The 22,687-nt window shown below is 53.5% G+C and overlaps 2 protein-coding genes across 3 annotated transcripts; both read right to left on the reverse strand.

Annotated features, from left to right (window-relative positions):
• Nucleotides 1-2,157: 2,157 nt before the first annotated feature.
• NEU1 (neuraminidase 1) lies at nucleotides 2,158-5,911 on the reverse strand. 2 transcript variants are annotated; one of them, XM_054492314.2, is made up of 6 exons: nucleotides 5,612-5,911; nucleotides 4,951-5,143; nucleotides 4,138-4,400; nucleotides 3,395-3,577; nucleotides 2,998-3,220; nucleotides 2,158-2,901 (listed from the first exon to the last, which is right to left on the reverse strand). In XM_054492314.2, exons 1-6 carry the CDS (start codon nucleotides 5,768-5,770, stop codon nucleotides 2,675-2,677), a joined length of 1,248 nt encoding a protein of 415 aa, XP_054348289.1. In that variant the 5' UTR covers nucleotides 5,771-5,911; the 3' UTR covers nucleotides 2,158-2,674. The 2 variants fall into 2 exon arrangements, with proteins under 2 accessions (XP_054348289.1, XP_063522119.1); XM_063666049.1 differs by having other exon boundaries at nucleotides 2,158-3,220; nucleotides 5,612-5,856.
• Nucleotides 5,912-6,167: 256 nt separating this feature from the next.
• On the reverse strand, nucleotides 6,168-21,996 carry SLC44A4 (solute carrier family 44 member 4). Its single transcript, XM_063666050.1, has 21 exons — nucleotides 21,938-21,996; nucleotides 20,029-20,077; nucleotides 19,054-19,127; nucleotides 18,850-18,928; nucleotides 17,927-18,026; nucleotides 17,719-17,844; nucleotides 17,450-17,510; nucleotides 14,455-14,542; nucleotides 14,295-14,378; nucleotides 13,793-14,028; nucleotides 13,584-13,683; nucleotides 12,501-12,596; nucleotides 12,114-12,213; nucleotides 8,855-9,108; nucleotides 8,672-8,766; nucleotides 8,480-8,583; nucleotides 8,297-8,370; nucleotides 7,992-8,062; nucleotides 7,798-7,892; nucleotides 7,634-7,718; nucleotides 6,168-6,731 (listed from the first exon to the last, which is right to left on the reverse strand). Exons 1-21 carry the CDS (start codon nucleotides 21,975-21,977, stop codon nucleotides 6,610-6,612), a joined length of 2,133 nt encoding a protein of 710 aa, XP_063522120.1. The 5' UTR covers nucleotides 21,978-21,996; the 3' UTR covers nucleotides 6,168-6,609.
• Nucleotides 21,997-22,687: the final 691 nt, after the last annotated feature.

Below are 22,687 nucleotides of genomic sequence, written 5' to 3' on the forward strand. Positions count from 1 at the left end.
GTTACCCAGGCTGGAGTGCAGTGGTGTGGTCTCGGCTCACTGCAACCTCCGTCTCTCAAGTTCGAGCAATTCTCCTGCCTCAGCCTCCCGAGTAGCTGGGATTACAGGCACCTGCCACCATGCCTGGCTAGTTTCTGTATTTTTAGTAGAGACGGGGTTTCACCATGATGGCCAGGCTGGTCTCAAACTCCTGACCTCGTGATCCGCCCACCTTGGCCTCCCAAAGTGATGGGATTACAGGTGTGAGCCACCACACCCGGGCTTTTTTCTTTTTTTTTTTTTTTTTGAGATGGAGTCTCGCTCCTTCGCCCAGGCTGGAGTGCAGTGGTGTGATCTCGACTCACTGCAAGCTCCGTCTGCTGGGTTCACGCCATTCTCCTGCCTCAGCCTCCAGAGTAGCTGGGACTACAGGCACCCGCTACCATGCCCAGCTAATTTTTTGTATTTTCAGTAGAGATGGGGGTTTCACCATGTTAGCCAGGATGGTCTCGATCTCCTGACCTCGTGATCCACCCGCCTCGGCCTCCCAAAGTGCTGGGATTACAGGCGTGAGCCACTGCGCCTGGCCTCTTTTAACTTTCTTAACATCTCATCTAGGCACTGCATTTTCCTTCCACACGGAGGAAAGCAAGGGCTCTCCCACTTACCTGCAGGCTGCCCAGATTCTTTTCATAAGCATCGGCCTGGGGAAAATTTTTTACATAATTTGCCATAGGAAGTGCTCACTTCCCTGTCAGGCTAGCCGGGACAGGATTCCCATCTGCATTTCACACACTTGCACCCTATTTCATGGAGGATAGTATCCTACCCCCTGTTAGAAATATAAAACAGCGTGGATTTTTTTTCAGACAGAGTCTCACTCTGTTGCCGAGGCTGGTGTGCAGTGGTGTGATCTCAGCTCACTGCAAACTCCGCCTCCTGGTTCAAGCGATTCTCCTGCCTCAGCCACCTGAGTAGCTGGGACTATAGGTGCAAGCAAACACGCCTGGCTAGTTTTTGTATTTTTAGTAGAGACGGGATTTCACCATATTGGCCAGGCTCGTCTCGAACTCCTGACCTTGTGATCCGCCCACCTCGGCCTCCCAAAGTGCTGGACTATATGTGTGAGCCACCACGCTTGGCTAAGTGTGGATTTTAAAATATCTTATAGGCTGGGTGCAGTGGCTCAAGCCTGTAATCCCAGCACTTTGAGAGAATATGGCCGGCGGATTGCTTGAGCTCAGCAGTTTGAGACCAACCTAGGCAATATAGTGAGACTTTGTCTCTACTAAAAATTTAAAAAATCAGCCCGCCGGCACCATGGCTCATGCTTGTAATCCCAATGCTTTGAGAGGCCGAGGCGGGTGGATCACCTGAGGCCAGGAGTTTGAGACCAGCCTGGCCAACATGGTGAAACCCCGTCTCCACTAAAAATACAAAAATTAGCCGGGCGTGGTGGCGGGCACCTGTAATCCCAGCTACTCGGGAAGCTGAGGCAGGAGAATTGCTTGAACCTGGGAGGCAGAGGTTGCAGTGAGCCGAGATCGCACCACTGCACTCTAGCCTGGGTGACAGAGCAAGACTCTATCTCAAAAAAAAAAATTAAATTAAATTAAAAAATAAATAAATAAAAAATCTTATGGCGCTCCCTTCATACTCATTACACCTGTGAAGATCAACCTGTTTCTCGGTGATAAGAAGGAATGTAGGCTGGGTGTGGTGGCTCATAGCTGTAACCTCAGCACTTTGGGAAGCTGAGGGATGAGGATTGCTTAAGCACAGGAGTTCCATACCAGCCTGGGCAACATAGTGCAACCTTGTCTCTACTGAAAATAAAAATAAAAAAAATTAACCAGGCATGGTGTCACCGACCTGTAGTCCCAACTACTCTGGAGGCTGAGATGTGAGAATCACTTGAGCCCAGGAGATTGAGGTTTTAGTGAGCCATGATTGTGCAACTGCACTCCAGCCTGGGTGACAGAGTGAGCCCTGTCTCAAAAAGAGCAACAACAAAAAAAGAGGGAATGTCAAAAGGAAAAGAGGATTTGATTTGCCAAAGTCAGATTTTCACAGGCAATATGCACATCAGGTTTCTCCCCAGAACTCACCCAGGCTCACAGGGATACATGAGGAAAACAGACATGAAGATGTGTATTGACAGAACCATAGAGACTCTACAAATATTCATTATCCTTCATTAAAAATTTTAAGTTACAAACATTTTGATTGATAAATAGTCAGTCGTGGTGGTGCACCTAGTCCTTACTCTGAAACCAAATATCCTGTCATCTGGGGACTTTCACCAGCCCTGTCGGTTATCTTACCCAACACCAAAGAGGAGGCTCAGCCTTCCCCAGTTCCCTGAGTTCACATTGATTCAATTCTACAGCTCACTAGCCCTGCCCAAGACAGGACCAATCAATGTCCCGGGAGGGCAGAGAGGGTGGTGGGGCCACACTTACCCATATGGGAAGACAGTATTCTCGGATGAGGGCAGGACTTTTCTGTGGGAGAGGACGCCTGGCTTTCAGTCCTAAAGGAAGTGATTTCCCTGGTAAAGGAAAGGTGATTTTGCCAAGGCTGGAGTCTAAAGGAAGATGGAACTGTCTTTCAGGCGTCTCCAGCAGACCCTCTACAGACCCGTGTTCCTGGAGGCAGAGTCCTGGGCCTAATACCCCTGTGGCAGTGGCACAGCTCAGAGCGTCCCATAGACACTGATTTTGGCCATGGAGATGCTCTCTGTGTAGTGGTTCCGGCCTTTCTCATACAGGACGTAGAGCTGGGGGGCCTGCTCTTCTCCATCCATGCTGCCCTCCAGGGTTGCCAGGGATGAATAGCCACTGGGGCCTGGCCATAGCTGGACTGTCTCTTTCCGCCATGAGGTACCATTGCTGAAGCTCCATCGCAGGGTCAGGTTCACTCCTGGGGAGAGCAGGAGAGTCAGGGAGAGAGGGTCTCTGCCCAGGCCTTGTCTAGACACAGGGCTCTCCCTGCTGACCCCACCCATGAGGCACTCACGGAACTCTGGATGTGCTGGGTTGGAGAAAAAGACAATGCCAGAGCTGGTGACTACAGCTCCTGCAGCTACCACAGGGTCCACGAGCTCAGGGTCGAAGGTCACATCACGGGGCCTTAGTGTATCACAGGCATCATAGCTGCGGAGGACAATTCGGCAGTGGCAGTGGTAGTTGTTCTGGTTTCGGGCATTGATGACGACTGAGCCATCTGGGAGCTCATACGGCTGAGGGGAGAGGGCAGGAGCTCAGGGAGGGAACAGGGAAAATGCCCTGTCCCTGAGGGGAGCCAGGGTGTGTGGCACTGAGCTGAGCAGTCAGAGCCTGGGTCTATGTGTGAAATGATGTTCTGGAGGGCAGGGAGGGTCAAATGGGTAGGGAACATCTCATGGACTCCTGACCTGGCATTCATCAGGATTGAAATCATTTTCGTGCTTGGGCTGACCGTACGGGATGCCGCTGACCCCACTTCCGTAGCGCCAGGAGGCACCATGATCATCGCTGAGGAGACAGAAGACTCCGTCCCGCTCCAGCGTCCCATGGCCACACACGATGAGGCGGCCCTTCCGTGGCTCCCGCTGTTTCTGTGGGAAAGGGAACTGGGTGTCACAGAAGGAGACTGTAGGGGCTCAGAGGCAGGGACAGAGAACCCACCACTTGCCAAATGCAATCACATGTATGGTCCCCTTCAGTTCAGCCCTTGCTCACTGACGGTTCCAGTCAGATCTCATAAACACACACCCTGTTTGAATTAAGCTCTCCCAGGGTGTACAGCTGGACATGTGCACCAGGGGCCCAGCCACAGGGTGCATTAGAGCTTAAACCCAACCTGTGCTCACTCGCCAAGCTGTGCACCCTGGCACAGGGTTGTGTCTGTCCAAAGAGGAAGTGCCTTTTTCTACTTTGCATGAGGGTATTTCATGAACTAACACAGTCCTGTTGACAATGCTAAATGGGAAGCCAATGGCAAAGTTCCCTCTTCTGATAATGTGTTCCTACCAGGATGCCCTGTCTTTCAAGGAATCCCACCCAAGCCAGAAAATCTGACTTCAGAGAATCTTCCCCTTGGAAAGGAGTCCATTTGGGGGTATCCCTCAGACTCTCCACAAGGCAGCCCCCTCCACCTATCTCCTAGGACAGAGACCTGAATACCAGAGCCCGGCCCAGGGGCAAACACTTCAGTGCCAATATCCAGGGAGAGATTCCGGGGTGTGCTCCAGGAAACACCATCATCCTTGCTCCATACCAACATGGTAGAGGCCACCTGGCAGCCGGCCTTGTGAGCACAAAGGGAGTAGAAAAGAAATACCACTCCTGTCTCAACATCGCTCACTACCGCCCCAAGGTTCAGCCCATCGGGGACATCCCCGTCATTGACAATGAATGCTGTAGGAGACCATGTGCTGCCTGAAAAAAATTGGAGGAAGAAACCCAGAGTGAGCACTGTGCAGGTACCCTTTCTACGACTTCCCGTTAATTTCCCACCTCCTGCTAGGGACCCCAGGCCTTCCCATGGTCCCAGGGTGCAATCCAACACTTGCACTATGTATACCTCTTGTCCTGTTTTACTTTTCTCCATTGCATTTATCACCTTGCAACAGACAAAAAAGTTTACTTGTTTATTATGCTTGTCTGTCTCCTTCCAGTACAATTTAAATCCTGTGAGGGCAGAGATTTTTGGTCTGTTTTGTTCGTGGCTATATTCATGAAACCTGAAATAGTGCCTGGTATAGGTATATAGTACCCAATAAATGTTTGCTAAGTGAATGTCCAACTCCTTGGTGATCCCAATTTCCAGATCACTGTCCTAGACACTTGCCCTTCTCAGGTTCCCCCTACCCCTCAGGGACTTCGGCAACCAACCCTCTAAGTTCCCCTATCCTCAGGGCCCTTGGGCTCATTGGGCTGCCCACCCATCCAACCTAGCACCGGCTTTTTCACCCAAGCATCTTTATACCCTGGTCCATGGACCTCCGCAGGGCGATGAACTTGGCCCCCTCATCGGATGAGGACATTTTCCTCGCCTCAGCAAAGGCGAGAAGAGTGCCCCGCGGAGTGGCTGTGATGAGCGGGATGCGGAAGGTGTCCACTGAGCCGATCTGTCTCCCGCTCACCCACAGCAGTTGCTCCATGGTCACCAGCGGCTGCACCTGTCATGGAAGGAGGAAGGGTCAACAAAGACAAACTTGTCTTGGGGGTTTTAGGAACTCACGTTCCGATGGGAGAGGGAGGATGTAATGGGGATCCCGAGTAGGGGATGGGGTCCCAGAACAAGAAAGAGGAACACGAAGGATAGTTTGGAGCGAAGCTGGCGGCTCGGAGCAGGGGAGGGTCTACGAAAGGGGAAGGAGCCTTCAAGGAGGGAAGGGGACCCCAAAAGAGGAAGGGGCTCGAATGAGGAGGAAGACCGGGACCCGGAGAGGGAAAGGGGCTCGAATGAGGAGGAAGACCGGGACCCGGAGAGGGAAAGGGGCTGGGAGCGGTCGGAGGAAACGGGGTCTGGGAGAAAGAAAAGGGTCCTGTCGCGGAAAGTCGGCTCAGCCGCCCGCGTTCCGGGGGACACTAGGTGTCGATCACCTGCGCGAGTCGGGGATGGGGCTATGCAACGGGTGACTCACCAGACCGAAGTCGTTCTCAGCCTTAGACCAGGAGGCTGCCAGAGACAGCAGCAGGAAGATCGCGGCAAACACCCGAACCCTACAGCCTCCCCAGAAGCCCAGAATCCGCGGCCCCCAGCGTCTGCCCGGGAGCGCCGTGCTGGGTTGCTCCCCAGTCATCTCTCCCCGCAGTTGCCGCGACCCTGGCAGTTAGACTCCACAGAGTCGGGAGTCAGCTGACCTGGACTCTTTAAAGCGCAGATGTCACCCTTAAGCCCGCCCTGGTCTGGAGGCCCCGCCGAGCTTCCAGGACTCTAATTGGTCTTCAAGCAGCTCATCTCCTCTCACGTGATCACGCAGCGTCTCGAAGCTTGCCCTTCCGATTGGCCCTCTTGGAGGCCCGGAGCGCGTGACCCGAACGGGAAGCGGACTGGCTGGGGTGAAGAAGGGACCGGCACCATCCGTATTGGGCTTTTTGATTGGCCGCGGCACCAGGACGCGTCACAGGGGCGGGGCCGATTTTAAAGAGCCGGGCGCGGAAAAAAAAAGGCCGCCTGTCGTCGTGGAGAGAATGAGGCACAGATTTACTGAGAAAACAAAATATCTTTAATAAAATCTTTTTTGTTTGTTTATTTTGTTTTGGAGACGGAGTCTGTCACCCAGGTTGGAGTGCAGTGGCGCGATCTCGGCTCACTGCAACCTCTGCCTCCCGGGTTCAAGCGATTCTCCTGCCTCAGCCTCTCGAGTAGCTGGGATGACAGGTGCATGCCACCACGCTCGGCTAATTTTTGTATTTTTAATAGAGACGGGGGTTTCACCATGTTGGCCAGGCTGGTCTCGAACTCCTGACTCAGGTGATCCGCCCGCCTCGGCCTCCCAAAGTGTTGGATTACAGGCGTGAGCCACCGCGCCTGGCCTAAAACCTTTTTTTTACTACAAAATGGAGACTTGTAAGGCGAAGTGAGGTTGGACGGCTGGACGGTGGGGGTGGGGTGAAGTCCTGGATCAGGGCCGAGCTCTCACTTCTTCCTCTTCTTGTTGTCCGGGGGCGCCTCGTTCTTCTTGCCTAGAATCTTTAGAAGGCTCTTGGACATGTAGTAGGGCCGGTCCAGGGAGCCGTCGTTCCGCTCCAGGTCTTCCACTGAGCCGCAACAGAGACCGGTTAGAGCGGACCCTGGGGCCAGGAAATCCGGGACTGGGAGGCAAGCTGCCTGCCGAATTTGGAATCCAAGCTGCACCACCACCCTTACCCGCGGGCAGGTTATTTAATCTCAGTTTCCTCATGTGAAGTGGGGTCGGGAATATTATATTGTATAGAGCGATGATAAGAATTAGCGGGAAAAATGTATGTCAGTCGCTTAGGAGGAGCCTGGCAAACCCTGAATGGACGCATGCTGTAGAGTAAGAAAATCTCCTGCCGCTACAGCCACCTACTGGGAAGTCTCTCTAATGGCTTTTTTTTTTTTTTTTTTAATCTTTTTTCTTTGTTTTGAGACGGAGTCTCGCTGTCGCCCAGGCTGGAGTGCAGTGGCGCAATCTCGGCTCGCTGCAACCTCCGCCTCCTGAGTTCAAGCGATTCTCCTGCTTCAGCCTCCCAAGTGGCTGGGATTACAGGCGCCCGCCACCACGCCCAGCTAATTTTTTGTATTTTTAGTAGAGAGGGGTTTCACCATGTTGGCCAGGCTGGTCTCGAACTCCTGACCTCAGGGTGATCTGCCCACCTCGGCCCCCCAAAGTGCTGGCATGACAGGCGTGAGCCACCGCGCCCGGCCTCTAATGGCTAACTTCTACCCGAGATTTCCTAGGGAAGATAGCAGAGACCTCTCCATCAGAATGCTCCTTCTTTGGAGAGCCTACCGGCCTGGGGGCTCACTCTCTCCCTTCTTCCCTAAACTCCTGGCCTCAGGATGTCACAAGAAGCTCCCTCTGGTTTGTTTAGCTCACAAAGGCATTGTTTTTAGAAGCACCAACTCTCCAAAAAAAAAATGCTTGAACGGCTCAGTACTTTAAGGCTGGGGACAGGTGGCTGGGGGTGTCACTCACGGAAGCAGAGGAAGAGCGTGTCCACACACATGCCGAAAACGCTGAAGAAGCCGCTGGCGATGACATAGGCCCCCAGGATGGAAGTCTGGAAGACATGACCCGTTGGGGTTATTGGGTTCCTCTGGGGAGTTGGGGGTGGAGCGGCAGGGAGGGGAGTCACTCACCATGATGGGCAGCCAGTAATAGTTGAGGTGGGGGCTCTTAAAGTCTTTATCCAGCCCCGGGATGCGACCGGAGAAAAAAAAGAAGGACAGGACCCCTGTGGAATAATTCTGGGGGTTAGTGCTGCTCCTCTGAGGCCACCTCTTCAGCTGCCCAGCACCCCTACTCTCTGTCCCCACAGCTTCTGGTCCCTTACCCACGCCTCCGACCACCAGCAGCTTCCCAAAGAACAGCAGTAGGTCTGTGACTTTATCCAGGACGACCACCCTGTGCCAGAAGTTAGGGGAGGTTGAGGGTGAGAGGCCTGGCGATGCTGAGAGTGAAACTGGCTTCGTAATTTGTGGGGACTAGTGCAAAATGAAAATTGTTCACATTCCAAGACAGCAAGAGCAGAGCACTAAACCAAGTCTGGGGCCCGGCTGAGCACAGCACGCCCACGAAGCCAGCCTTGGGTGGGAGATCAGAGGAGGGAGCCACCAAGAGGGTGGGGAACAGCCTAACCTGACAATGTTTCGCATGAGTAGCATGAAGGCATTTTTGGCTGAGACACAGAAATTCTTCCCGTAGATGGCGATCTGAGGGAGGCGGAAAGGTCAGAGTTACCAAGGTGAGCTGCCTGGACCAGGATGGGGGTGTCTAGACCAAAGGGCACCAGAACAAAGGGTTGCTTGCAGTGTAGCTCACCATGATGTATGCATTGCGGTTTAGGAACTTGATAAATTTTTCCAGACACCAGAGGCAGCACTTGAAACAGCACATGATGCAGCGGGCTACAGGGTTCTGCACTCCTGGGAGCAAGGAAAGCTCATGTTTGGTCACTGCCCCTCCCTAATGGCCTTCCCCAGCTCCTGACTCCTACTCCGACTCCAGACTCACCTCTGAGCTTGTGGTCAATATACTCCAAGATGACCCGGGCTATCTGCACAAGGGTCAGGATGAGGGCTCCAAATGCCAATGACCCAGTGTGGTAACTGCAGAGGGTGTTATGCAGTCAGAGACAGCTCCAGGACCCCTGGGGCCCCCGTGCTTACAATGACCAGGCCCCTGCCCCATCCTTACCGGAGTGTGCGGATGAAGGCAGAGATTAAGGGGAAGGTAGGGATGTCCTGGGGCTTGTGGAAGGCCCAGTAGAAGGAGGCAAAGGCTCCAGCGAGGACGCACTGGCCCAGGGCCAGTACCCAGTTAAGGGTCCAGAAGAGCCCCAGGACCCCATAGATTTGCAGGTTGAAGAGAGAACGTTGGACTAGGCCTTTGGATGAGTAGCCCTGGAAGACGCACATCAGCCCTGGGCACGAGGAGTTCACAAGCTGGGCCTGGGAGGGTAGACGGGGATAGAGTAGGCTTAGGCTTTGGGGACCTCAGTATGGAGCCTTGGCGTCCCATTCCCAGTAGCTCCTGCCCCTCCCAGAGTTGACAGGTGGGAAGTAGCAGCTTCTCTGAACTGCGGGAGTCAAGTTCTGTCGGAGAGTTCCATCTCCAGGCTCAAACTCAGTTTGGTCTGCCTATAGCATAAGCATAATCAGCTCCCTCAGTCTCAATCAGAGGGGAAGGCACTCACTCAGCATTCCCATTCCAGAGCAGCCTCTGCAACGTCTTCCAAAACCCTTTCCAGCAAATAGAACAGGCTGGGTATTTGATGATATTAAGGAATTATTGTTAATTTTGTGAGATGTGATAATGATATAGTGGCTATGCTTTTAAACAGTTCCTATCTGTTGAGATCCATCTCGATGTATGTACAGGTGAAATGGCATGATGTCCAGAATTTGCCTTAAAAGTCTCCAGAAAAAGAAATTTACGAGGCGGGTGTGGTGGCTCAAGCCTGTAATCTCAGCACTTTGGGAGGCCGAGGCGGGCGGATCACCTGAAGTCAGGAGTTCAAGACTAGCTTGGCCAACATGGTGAAACCCCATCTTTACTGAAAATACAAAAAATTAACCGGGTGTGGTGGCAGATGCCTATAATCCCAGCTATTCAGGAGGCTGAGGCAGGAGAATTGCTTGAACCCAGGAGGCAGAGGTTGCAGTGGGCCGCACCACTGCACTCCAGCCTGGGAGACAAGAGCAAAACTCCATCTAAAAAAAAAAAAAAAATTATAGGTGAGGATATAGATGAAATAAGAATAGCAGAAAGTTGAGGGTTGTGGAATCTGGGTACAGGGAACTCGCTGTGCTATCATCTCTACTTTTGCATATGTTTAAAAATTCCCATAATAAAAAGTAAAAAGTCACAAATTAAAAAACAACCCTTTCTAGCAAATATAACCCAAAAAAAATTTTTTTTTGACACAGGGTCTCGCTCTGTTGCCCAGGCTGGAGTGCAGTGGCTCAATCTCAGCTCACTGCAACCTCTGCCTCCCGCATTCAAGCAATCCTCCTGCCTCAACCTCCCAAGTAGCTGGGACTGCAGGTGTGTGCCACCATGCCTGGCTAATCAAAAAATCTTTTTTTTTTTTTTTGAGATAGAGTCTCACTCTGACACCATATTGGCCAGGTTGGTCTCGAACTCTGGACCTCATGATCCACCTGCCTCGGCCTCCCAAAGTGCTGGGATTACAGGTGTGAGCCACTGCGCCCGGCCTTCTGTCAGTCTTTACTGCTAGATCACAAGCAAGTTGAAAACAACACTCACGTCATACCCAGCGCAGTTGCTCACGCCTATAATCTCAACACTTTTGGAGGCTGAAGCAGGCAAATTGCTTGAGCCCAGTTGTTTGAGACCAGCCTGGGCAACATAGTGAAACCCCATCTCTTAAAAAAAAAATTAGCTGGGCATGGTGGCACTCGTTTGTAGTCCCAGCTACTTGGGAGACTGAGGTGAGAAGATCACTTGAGCCTGGGAGATCAAGGCTGCAGTGAGCCATGATCGCATCACTGCACTCCAGCCTGGGTAACAGCCTTTTTTTTCATTAAAAAAGAAAAAGAACCACATCATTTTGGGCTTTGTATACCCAGTGCCTGGCACATAGTGGGTCCTCTGTACATGTAAATAAACCTCCCTTTTTTTTTTTTTTTTTTTTTGAGACGGAGTCTCGCCGCCCAGGCTGCAGTGCAATGGCACAATCTCAGCTCACTGCAACCTCTGCCTCCCGAGTTCAAGCAATTCTCCTGCCTCAGCCTCCTGAGTAGCTGGGATTACAGGCACCTGCTACCATGCCTGGCTAATTTTTGTACTTTTAGTGGAGACAGGGTTTTGCCATGTTGGCCAGGCTGGTCTCAAACTCCTGACCTCAGGTGATCCGCCCGCTTCAGCCTCCTAAGTGTTGGGATTACAGGCATGAGCCACTGTGCCCACCAAACCTCCCCTTTTTAATAGGGGTGGGGCTAATGTGTGCAGCACAGCTCATGTTCCCAGCTCAGACGAGGTGAAGACATGACAGGTTTGAGAAGAGTAAATTCCCAGCAGCCCAGCGCCACTCCCGGGAAACCTCACAGGGGAGTTTTGGAAGCAGCTTCTCTCCCAGGTCCCCCGCAGGGAGTCCCACCTGGCTACTACCTAGGGCTCTGTGTTCCAAGGGAGGAAGACTTAACAATACAATACAATCCAACCTGTTACTGAGCTCTTATCAGGTGCCAGGCATTGTACTAAGCACTTTATGTACCCAAAGTCATTTCATCTTCTCAGCCACCCCAGGGATGGGTATTATAATTATCCCTATTTTACAGAGGAGCGGAGCTGCGTGTGGCGGCTCACTCCTATAATCCCAGTACTTTGGGAGGTTAAGCCAGAGGATTGCTTGGGTACCTGACTACGTCAGGGCAACCCCAGGAGTTCAAGACCAGCCCAGGTAACACAGCAAGACCTTGCCTCTACAAAAAGCTTAAAATTAGCCTGGCGTGGTGTCGTACGCTAGTAGTCCCAGCTGCTCAGGAGGCTGAGGTGGGAAGATTGCTTGAGCCTGGGGGATGGAGGTTGCAGTGAGCTGAGATTGCACTGCTGCACTCCAGCCTGGGCAACAGAGCGAGACCCTGTCTCAAAACAAACAAGCAAACAAACAGGAGTAGGCTGAGACTCAGAGGGTGAAGTGGTTGATGGTCCTCAAGTCAGAGGAATGTCCTGGGGAGGGGTGGAGTAAGTCCTGGTATCCAGGGCTGTCTCTCCCAGCCTCAGTTTCCCTCCCCACATAATGGACGGCTCAACAGGAGTACCAGGTGTTCTGGGAACTGGTTTCTTCTAGCTCTGCTGGGGGTTGGGTGTGTGACCTTGCACGAGTTTCTTGCCCTCTGTGGCCTCAGTCTTCTCTGCACAATGAGGAATGTGGCCCCTACAGCCCCTCAGCACTATTAGTCCCGCCTCCATGTGCCCTGCTTCCTCTTACCGTGGGGTTGCATGATGTATTTATTGGCACTTTCTCACAGCCAGGGGAGCTGATGTTGGATGCCCAGAGCACATACTGGGGTTGCCCCGATGTAGCCAGGTACCCAGAGGGGAGTCAAGGAAAGCATGATCACACGAGGTCTCCACAGGCCACTCACTCCTTAGGGACCTGTTCCTAGGTGCTTGTGCAGATCGTTTGCTGCACAGAGAGGGCTGAAATTCAGCCCGTGTGCACCCTTTCAACTCTGTTCAGGCACAGTGCTGCTGTGTCTGCCCAGAGAAAGGGGCACCTCTTCCAGTGACACCAAGGCACTGTACAGGGCAAGTATTGCTTTGTTTTCCACCACCCCCCAGGACTCCAAGAGTGGCTGGCTGCGTGGGCAGAGGATACAGAGCAGTCATGGCCCAGTAGGCAATGCAGATGAGGAGGAGGACAAAGGTGACCAGTGGGTAGAACATGGTAGACATCATCTGTCCCACAGCCCTGCAGGGAGACAAGAGCTGTTCACCGGCACTGCCCCAGCTGTCCATCTTCTCAAGGGGCTGACCCCGGCCAGGCACGGTGGCTCACGCCTGTAATCCCAGCACTTTGGGAGGCCAAGGCGGGCGGATCACAAGGTCAGGAGATCGAGACCATCCTGGCTAACACGGTGAAACCGTGTCTCTACTAAAAATACAAAAAATTAGCTGGGCTTGGTGGCAGGCGCCTGCAGTCCCAGCTACTCAGGAGGCTGAGGCAGGAGAATGGCGTGAACCCGGGAGGCGGAGCTTGCAGTGAGCCGAGATGGTGCCACTGCACTCCAGCCTGGGCGTCAGAGCGAGACTCCGTCTCAAAAAAAAAAAAAAAAAAGGGGGGGGGGCTGACCCCTCTGCCCTTGCTGGGGCCTGCTCCACTCCCCCAGGGTGGGACCAACAGGGGCAGTGACATTGTCTTTCATATCTGTGTCCTCAGGGCCTGGTGCAGGGCTAGGCATGCTGTAGGTGCTCACTGGATAAACAGAGCTGAATAAATCAGGCTCACAGGACCCTTAGAGGAAACTAGAGTCACAGAGAAGCCACCTGGGGCAGCTTCGGGTGGAGTAAGGGAAGATCACCCCCAAGCGTGATCCCTTGGCAGGTGTGTGTGGCAGTTCCTGATCGGGAGCAAGCTGCTGCCCCTCCTGGCCTGGATTCCTGCCATTCCACTCAGCCACCACCACTCCCACCAACCCCTCTAGAAGGCCTATGTCATATTCCAAGCACTCATTTAATCCTCAAGACAACCCTAGAAGGCAGGAATTATTGTTACCCCCATTTTACAGATGGGGAAGCAGAGGCTCAGAGAGGCAAAGCCACAGCAGTGTTCACCACTGTGCTATTCCTCCCTTCTCCTCTGAGGCTCCCTGCCACCTCTCTAGCACCCCCTAGGTCCCCTAGCACCCCTGGGTCCACGCTGTCCTCAACCCCATCTCCCTCCCAGGCAGGCCCTAACTTGCTGGCCTCCTTCAGGAGGGCGATGGCAATACGAATCCGCTGCCGCAGGAAGATGAGCACCAGCAGCAGGATGGCTTCAAGCACCACCAACACGATCACTGCAGAGGACAGGGCAGACAGACCTAGGTCAGGGCCAGAGCTGGGGCCAGGCATGGCCCAGGGCAGTCCTTGGGCAGCTGGTGGCTTGGGGGTGGGCAGGACACTCACGGGCAGCCAGCCAGGTCTCCTGCACGCTCTGGTAGGCACTGAGGTTGGTGGTGAAACCCAGCTGGGAGATGGAGGCGCCCTTGTCCCGCAGCACTCGGTACTCCTCCCAGCAGTAGTAGATGCCATATGCCAGCACGCCCAGCACTCCCAGGATCAGCACCAGCACCAGGGGCCCGGCCACCAGGCGCAGAAGCAAGATAAACAGTAGGCTCAAGACCAGAGCCACCCCCAGGGCACTGTAGGCAGGGTGAGGACAGTGAGGTTCAGTCCTAGCCCCTCAAATCTTTCCCCTTACAGAGGCCCCCCCTGCCTTTCCACACACCACCCAATGTCCCCAGATTAGGCCTCTTTCCCTTATAAATCCTGTTGGTGTTGGAATCCATTCGGAGCTCTGGCTCCTCCTCCTCTGTCCAAAGCCTGTGTTTCAGACATTGGGCGAGGGGATAGAGGATCAGGGAGGAAGAAGGCAAGGACACGAGAGGAGGGGAATCTGGTGACTCACACAAGAATCCAATACCAGGACTGGGCAAAATCTTCAAAGATCTTAACACTGATGTCTCGGGCATTGAGGCTGTCAATAAGACCGCTGTTGGGGAGACAGAGTCAGATGGGGCTGTGGGTAGAAGGGGTGTGGCCAGGATGTGGGGGAGGGAGGTGCCTACCTGATCCCTTGCTGTATGGTGGTGTCATTGGTGATCCCTGGGAGCGCCGGTGGAGTAACGTTGGTCCATGGAAAGCAGCGCCCCAGAGCTGGAAGGGAGAGCCGGGCTGCTGGGTTGGGGGCCAGGAGCTCTGCCTGGAGGGTCTCTGGCCCCCTCCCAGTCCACAGTGCCCTTAGGGGAGGGAAGGGTGATGGGCTTTGCGTCCCTCAGTGGGCTGCTTTTGATTTCACAAACGGGCTTCTGCCCTGTGGAGCCCAGTCCATCCCCTGCCTCCCCTCCTTGCCGTGCCTTGGTTTGGACCCTCCTCTCTGCTGACCTCAACTCTTAGAACACCCTGTCGCCCTTCCATCCGCCCTCCACCCGAGTGGAGTGCCAGGGAGACCGTGGCACAGCTTGGACTTCATCACTCCAGGGCTGTGGGTCCCTTTGTGACCCAGACATCTCCAGAGGCTCTGCCCCAGAGACAGCGTCCACACTCCCTGGCCAGGCTTTCAGGCTTTGCTGTCCAAATCCAGCCCATGTTCTCTTCTACTCTATACCTTTGCTCTTACTGTGCCTCTCTCTCAGGGCTCTCTTTCCACCAGAAATCCCATCCATGACTCCCTGTTAAAATCCAGCTCCATCTCGCCTCCTCCAGGAAGCCTTCTGACCTTATTTCTACCTCCTTTGGCAACTGTTATGTGCCTACAGAGCCACTTACTGCCATCCTTGCAACAACTTTGCCAGGCAGCCTTGCTTTGTCATTTATTTATCTATCTATTTATTTATTTATTTTCTTATTTTTGAGTCAAGGTCTTGCTCTGTCACCCAGGCTAGAGTGCAGCTGCATGATCATAGCTTACTGCAACATTGAACTCCTGGGCTCAAGCGATCCTCCCCACTTAGCCTCCCAAGCAACTGGGACTATAGATGCGCACCACCACACTTGGCTAATTTTTAAATTTTTTGTACAGATGGGGTTTTGCTATGTTGCCCAGGCTGGCCTCAAACTCCTGGGCTCAAGCAATCCTCCCACCTCAGCCCCCCAAAATGTTGGGATTACAGGTGTGAGTCACCTCACCTAGCTTATTTATTTTTTAGAGGCAGGGTTTCTCACTCTATTGCCCAGGCTGGAGTGCAGTGGCACAATCATAGCTCTCTGTAACCTCAAACTCCAGGACTCAAGTGATCCTCCTGCCTTAGCGTCCTGAGCAGTTGGGACGACAGGCGTGAGCCACTGCACCTCACTGTCATTTACATTCTAAAGATGAGGAAACAAGGTTCAGAGAGGTTGCGTAGTTGGGTCAAGACCATAGGGCTGGAAAGTGCTAGAATTTATATTCAGATCTATTTGACTTTGAAGTATTCACTTGAGATACTCCTTATTGTACTTAAATTGATAACTGGATATCTCATCTTATGTTAAAATTGTCTAATTTTTTTTTTTTTTTTTTGAGATGGAGTCTCACTGTTGCCCAGGCTGGAGTGCAGTAGCACCATCTCGGCTCACCGTAAACTCCGCCTCTGGGTTCAAGCGATTCTCCTACCTCAGCCTCCCAAGTAGCTGGGATTTCAGGTGCCCACCACCACACCTGGCTAATTTTTGTATTTTTAGTAGAGACGGGGTTTCACCATGTTGGCCAGACTAGTCTTGAACTCCTGACCTGTGATCCGCCCGCCTCGGCCTCCCAAAGTGCTGGGATTACAGGTGTGAGCCACTGCTCCCGGCCTAAAATTTTTGTTTGAGACGGAGTCTCGCTCTGTCACCAAGGCTAGAGTACAGTGGCGCGATCTTGGCTCACTGCAACCTCTGCCACCTGGGTTCAAGCAATTCTCCTGCCTCAGCCTCCTGAGTAGCTGGGATAATAGGTGCATACCACCACGCCCAGCTAATTTTTGTATTTTTAGTAGAGATAGGGTTTTGCCATGTTGGCCAGGCTGGTCTCGAGCTCCTGATCTCAGGTGATCTGCCTGCCTCAGCCTCCCAAAGTGCTAGGATTACAAGCATGAGCCACCATGCCTGGCCTAAAAATTGTTTTATATTAAAAATGACATTTGCAACTGGGTGTCGGGGCTCATGTCTGTAATTCCAGCACTTTGAGAGGCTGAGGTGGGAAGATTGCTTCAATCCAGGAGTTCAAGACCAGCCTGGGCAACATAGCAAGACTTCATCTCTTAAAAAAAAAAAAAAAAAGATGTTTGCTATTGGAAGGAAGAGCATACTGTAAAAGAAAAAAAGTTCAACTGTGATCCTACCACCTAGCCACGTTCACTTATAACATTTGAACAAATATCCTTCTAGCTTTTTCCCTGTGCATATATAAAAATAATATGTGTGCAGGCTGGGCATGGTGGCTCACGCCTGTAATCCCAGCACTTTGGGAGGCCGAGGTGGGTGGATCACGAGGTCAGGAGTTCAAGACCAGCTTGGCCAAGATAGTGAAACCCCATCTCTACTAAAAATACAAATTTAATAAATAAATTTAATAAATAAAATAAAAATAAAAATTAGCCGGGCGTGGTGGCGGGCACCATGTGCTGTAATCCCAGCTACTCGGGAGGCTGAAGCAGAGAATTGCTTGAACCCAGGAGGCGGGGGTTGCAGTGAGCCGAGATCACGCCACTGCACTCCAGCCTGGGCAACAGAGGAAGACTCTGTCTAAAAAAAAAAAAAAAAAAAAATGTGTGTGTAGATTCACCCATGTATGTTTTCATGAGATTTTCATACAGTCTCTTTGTGAACAACTCTGATCTCTTCACCTAGAATGTAGCTGAAGCAGGGAGCAGTTGTTATCCCTGCCTCTGTCCCCAGCACCTGGCACATAGTAGGTCCCCAAAACACTGATGGTCTGACTGCAAGGCCACATAACAAAGAGAAAAATGAAGACCTGATGCTAATTCCAGTTTTGCCACCAACAAGCTATGTGACTTCACTCTCTCTGGGCCTGGTTTCTTCATTCAAGCAATGAAAACATTGGACTAGATGATGTCTGAGGAAGGAATCTGTGCTTCTCACCTGGAGCAGAGGGGAGGAGGAAACTGGGGCAGAGTTCCTGTTGCAGGCTTGTGATCACCGTCTGTGGCAGGAGTGAAAGGACAGACACACCGACACACAGACACAGAGCAGGGTGAAGAAGCAGGTCCCCTCACCACCACCATGGGGCTCAGCCTGTCCCACACTCCCCAGGAGAGCCAACCTGGTGATCATCTACCCAACTCCCCCTCCCACTCGTGCCCACCCTGGCCCTTCTGGGTGACAGTGATGAGGTTAGGGGCAATATTCACCATATTCCAGGGTACCCCTGGCAGACAAAAGTTCCTGTTTTTTGTATAGAAGACTTCCCCAACAGTCTGCAAGAACTGGTTTTTTCCCACAGTCCATGGGTCAACCGGGCAGGAGGACACACACACCTGGGTGCAGAGAGAACGCTAAGGGGCTGGAACCTGAGACCCTGGGTGAGATCTGGGGCAGAGGCAGGTCCCAGGCTCTGACCTGGGGCGTGGGGCACTGTAGGCCGTTCTCAGCCACTGAGATGATGTTGGTGGACAGGATGCAGCTGAAGATGTTGAAGTACAGGAGATACGGCTTATCTCTGTGGGAGGGGAGGGACCATGTGCATCAGGGCCTGGTCAGGTGTTGGGGGAGGGGAGGGTCCACTAGGGTGGCTTCTCAAGAATACAGTGGGCCCAGCCCAGCGTGGCCCATACCAGTCACCTCCCAGCTCCTGGCCCTAGCTCAGCTGGGGAGGTAGGGAGACGCCTAGAAGATCTCTCAGATTAAGTCACCATTGCAGCAGCTGACAAACGGCTCAGAGCATGAACTTGGAGCTCCACAACTTCGTGTCATCTTTATTATCTTGAGCAAGTCACTTGTTCTCAGCCTTGGTTCTACTCCATATAAAAGAATAGTGCCTACCTCATGAGATTTCAATGCGCTTGTGTGTGTAAAGTTTACTGCCTGCCTGGAACATAGTAAATGCTATATAAATATTTGAGGTTTTATTATTTATTGGACATCTGCATGTGAGGACTGTTGGCATTGCTTCTGGAATTCCCTTTGAATTTCAGATAAGGAAATCAAAGCTCAGAGAGCTTGAGTAAGTTGTCCAAGGCCACACAACCAAAACTTGGTCCAGTTGGGGATCCAAACACCAATCTCTGAACTGTAAAACTCATACACTTAACATGACTCTCCACTGCCTCCCATTTCTGGGGGGACTCAAGAAGTGAACTGTCCAGCAACGGTTCTCAACGTGGCCTGGAGTGGTCAGATTCAGGGAGGCTGAGGTGGGGTGGGGACAGCAGGGAAAGGCTGTGGAAGAGCACGGACAGGTCTAGAGGCTGAGTTGGGGGGGTGTCTCCTGCCCACCCCACCTTGCCTCGCTCCTGCACTCCTCTTCTTGCCTTTGTACTCACTTGTTCTCCCCCATGCCACAGTAGGCCCCGGTAGAGTTCCTGGGGTAGAGGACTTGCCGCGGGTCTCCATACAACCAGGCTGCAGACAGAGGCACAGATGAGTCATTGGAGGGCAGGGACTTAGTGGGGCAGTTATGGGTATGGTCCCTCCCTGGGTTACTGTCCCTCACCCACTGCCCCGGCTCTGAGCAGCTGGAAACTCACCCACAATCCCCACCACGATGTAACCTAGAATGAAGAGCAGGAAGAGGACGCAGCAGATGACATCTGTGCAGCTTCTGAGAGAGAAACGGGAGGCTGAGCTAAGGAGACTTGGGGAGGTAGGGCTCATGGTCTGGAGGGGTCAAGGGTTAGAGAGTTGGGGGATGCTGCAGCGTGGGCATCAGTAGGCTTTATTTTTATTTTTTTATTGCTTTTTTTTTTTTTATTTTGGGACAGGGTCTCACTCTGTCATACAGACTGGAGTGCAGTGGTGCAATCTTGGCTCACTGAAGCCTCTGCCTCCTGGGTTCAAGCAATTCTCCTGCCTTAGCCTCCCGAGTAGCTGGGATTACAGGTGCGTGCCACCACTGCCTGGCTAATTTTTTTTAAATATTTTATTTAGAAAACCTAGCCAGGCACAGTGGCTCACGACTGTAATACTAGCTACTTGGGAGGCTGAGGCAGGGGAATCCCTTGAGGCCAGGAGTTTGAGACCAGCCTGGGCAACATAGTGAGATTCCCATCTCAAAGAAATTAGCCTGGTGTGATGGTGCATGCCTGTAGTCCCAGCTACTTGGAAGGCTAGGGCAGGAGGATCACTTGAGCACAGGAGTTTGAGCCTGCGGTGAACCCCCATCTCCAAAACACAAAAAGAAAGAAAACCTTTTTCTGGGTGGGTAAACTTTCTTCTGAAGTAAAAGACAGAAAAGCACACAACTCGCAAGGGCTCAGCTGGGTGAGTTCTCCCGCTTGTGAAGCTGGCACTTAAGTCAAGAAACAGAACATCCCCTCAGAACTGGGAAGCCCTCGATGCCTGCTCCAGACACAACAATCCCCCCAGGGCACCACCCATCTGGGGCAGGAGTTTCTCTTTTTCACAAGTTTCTTACTAATATTTTAGCAAATACAAAGCAAATACTGGATTCCACACTGCACCCACCACCCTCGCCAGCCCCCGGAGCAGTGCCCAGAGCTCACCTGTTCTTGATGGGGCCTCGAAAGGAGGGGTCGTATTTGACTGGCTTCCCTGAGGGACATGAGAAGAGGTTGGAGGATGAGTCTCTCTCTGCATATCTTGTCCTGCTGAGTCCTCCTAGCCCCAGGATCCTACCCAGGCCTCAGGTGTTTGGAGGGAGATGGGCTAGAGAAGGACTGGCAGGAGGGGAAAACTGGGGAGCAGGAAAGGTAGGATCCAGGCCTGGTCAGCAGCTCAGCAGCTCCCTGGGAGCTCCACCCAGGCTGCCATGGGGAGGGGAAGGAAGGCTTTTATAGTTTCCGGCTCACATCTCAAGGCAGTTAGTCTGGGAAATGGCCTTGGTCTCCTGCCTTACCCTGGCACAGTTGTCCTGAGTCTCCCTTTAGCTGGGATGTGGGACTCCCAATGGCTCTCACTCCCTCATTCTCATCCCTGTCTCCTCCCTAATCCCTCCCCAGGGACCACACAGACCCACAGCCCCTCAGGGAGGTCATAGCCTCTTCCCCCGTCTGCCCCAGGCCCTACCTTACCCTCTGGCTCAAGGCTATGTGGAAAGAAACTGGAGACAAAGGTGTTAACCCCAGCAGGTCCTGGGGAGGGAAGCGGCCCTGTACATCCTCACTCTGGTGGGACCTCAGTCCCCTGGCCACAGTGTGCTCCGGGCTCTGGGCCAGCAGTCAGAGTGACACCTGAGCCCGGCCATAGAGATTGCAGGCACGTTGAGTTCCTGGTCCTCCCTGAGTACACACACAGGGAGGAGGAGGGCCGGGCAGTCAGGGTTCCTTGTGGGCACGAGGAGGGAGGGCCGAGGGCTGGGCAGGAGTCTGGGAAGGGGCGGGTGGGGTCCACTTTCCCCAGGTGCCCTGGACTCTGTCCCTCCATGGCTCATGGACAATGATTGACCTGAAGCCGCTCCAGGAAGTCTACTCGGGAGTCCTCACTGCCCGCTCCCCTACGGCCCTAAGGGACTCAAGCCTCTCCTCGAGAAGGTCCCTCATAGGGGTTCCTTCCCCTTCAGACCAGAAGCCCAGGGGGGCCTCCGCAGGTGAGTCCCCAGCCTTCACTGCTCATGGGGATCTGGAGGCCAGTCCCCAGCTCCCTCTCTCCTCAGAACCCCAGCCCCTTTTCCTCGCAGATTCTGGAAACAGGCTCCCTGCTGTTTCTCCCCTCAGGCCTCACCCTTCACAGGAACCCCAGGGGCCCTGTCCCTATTCCTCAAAGTACCCCAAGACCAGCTCCTGCTCCTAGCTCCTCACAGAGACCCCTAGGCAGGACCCCAGCCCCCTTTCCACAAAGACCCTCAGCCCCAACTCCTCACAGGGACCCCCAGCAGAACCCACTCCCTCTGCCACTTCTCCCAGAGACCCTGGCAGGCAGAGGCCAGCCCATTCAAGGTCCCCTCACTCCTCAAGGGAGCCGGCAGGCTACAAGCAGCTTTCCCCCTCAGAGACCCAGACTCCAGGCTGAACCTCCTCCTCCTTACAGGGACCCTGGCCTCACCCGCTGCAGGCTCTGCAGCACAGGACACTCCCAGCCTCCAGCCCCATTCTGCTCAGGGCCCCAACCTGCCACCTTCCATCTCGGCTTTGTTTCCTAGGGCCCTGCCCTTAGGGACCCAGAGTCCAGGCCTAAAATCCTCCCCTCCTCCCAAGGACCTCAGCCCCAACTCTTTAGAGGCACCCAGCTTCACTCCCCATGGGCTCCCCAGCAACAGCCCCAGCCCCCAGGCCCCATCCTCCTCCCAGGACCCTGACTGCCTCCCTCCATAGCTCCCGGTTCCCGGGCCCTCCCCTCGGGAACACAGCACTCTCCTTAGTTTCTCTCCCTGGAGCCAGCCCCAGACACCATTCCCAAAGTACCTGTCATCCCCTCCCGCCACAGGGTCCCGGGCCTCGCCCGCCCCAGTCTCACCGTAGGCCTCGTCATCCTCGTCCCGCTGCTTTCCCCCCATAGCTCAGTCTCCGGAGTGATTGGAGCCCTGGAGACCTGGCGTCTCACCTGCTGCCCGCCCCGCCCTCCCACACGTCACAGCCCCACCCCCGCCTGTGGTCCCCGACACACTCTAGTTCCTTCTTTTCAACTTTGTGCCCAGCGGGCTGGGGAGTTGGAGCCTGGAACGAGGGCTCAGGGCTATTTCCTGGGGGCACTACGGACCACAGTGAACGACCTGGCATGCTCTGATAAGAAAACGCTTTATAATCTCGCGAACTACCTTAACTGCTGTACACTCCCAACACGCTCCCACCAAAGATTAAGTGTGGAAATTGGACCTATTTCTTTTTGAGACGGAGTTTCGCTCTTGTTGCCCAGGCTGGAGTGCAGTGGCTCAGTCTTGGCTCACTGCAACCTCCGCCTCCTGGGTTCAAGAGGTTCTCCTGCCTCAGCCTCTTGAGTAGCCAGGATTACAGGTGCCTGCCACCACGCCCAGCAAATTTTTTCTATTTTGAGTAGAGATGGGTTTTCACCATGTTGGCCAGGCTGGTCTTGAACTCCTGACCTCAGGTGATTCGCCTGCCTCGGCCTCCCAAAGTGCTGGGATTATAGGTGTCAGCCACCGCGCCTGGGAAACTGGATCTTCATAGTGGCCCCCCACCTCCCTGCCCCGCACTGGGCGGCCGTCACACCAGCCACCCACCTGTCCAGCCTGCTTCCCATCCTATT

This window comes from Pongo pygmaeus, chromosome 5 (assembly GCF_028885625.2).
Source record: "Pongo pygmaeus isolate AG05252 chromosome 5, NHGRI_mPonPyg2-v2.0_pri, whole genome shotgun sequence".
In the NCBI taxonomy this organism is placed as follows: domain Eukaryota; kingdom Metazoa; phylum Chordata; class Mammalia; order Primates; family Hominidae; genus Pongo; species Pongo pygmaeus.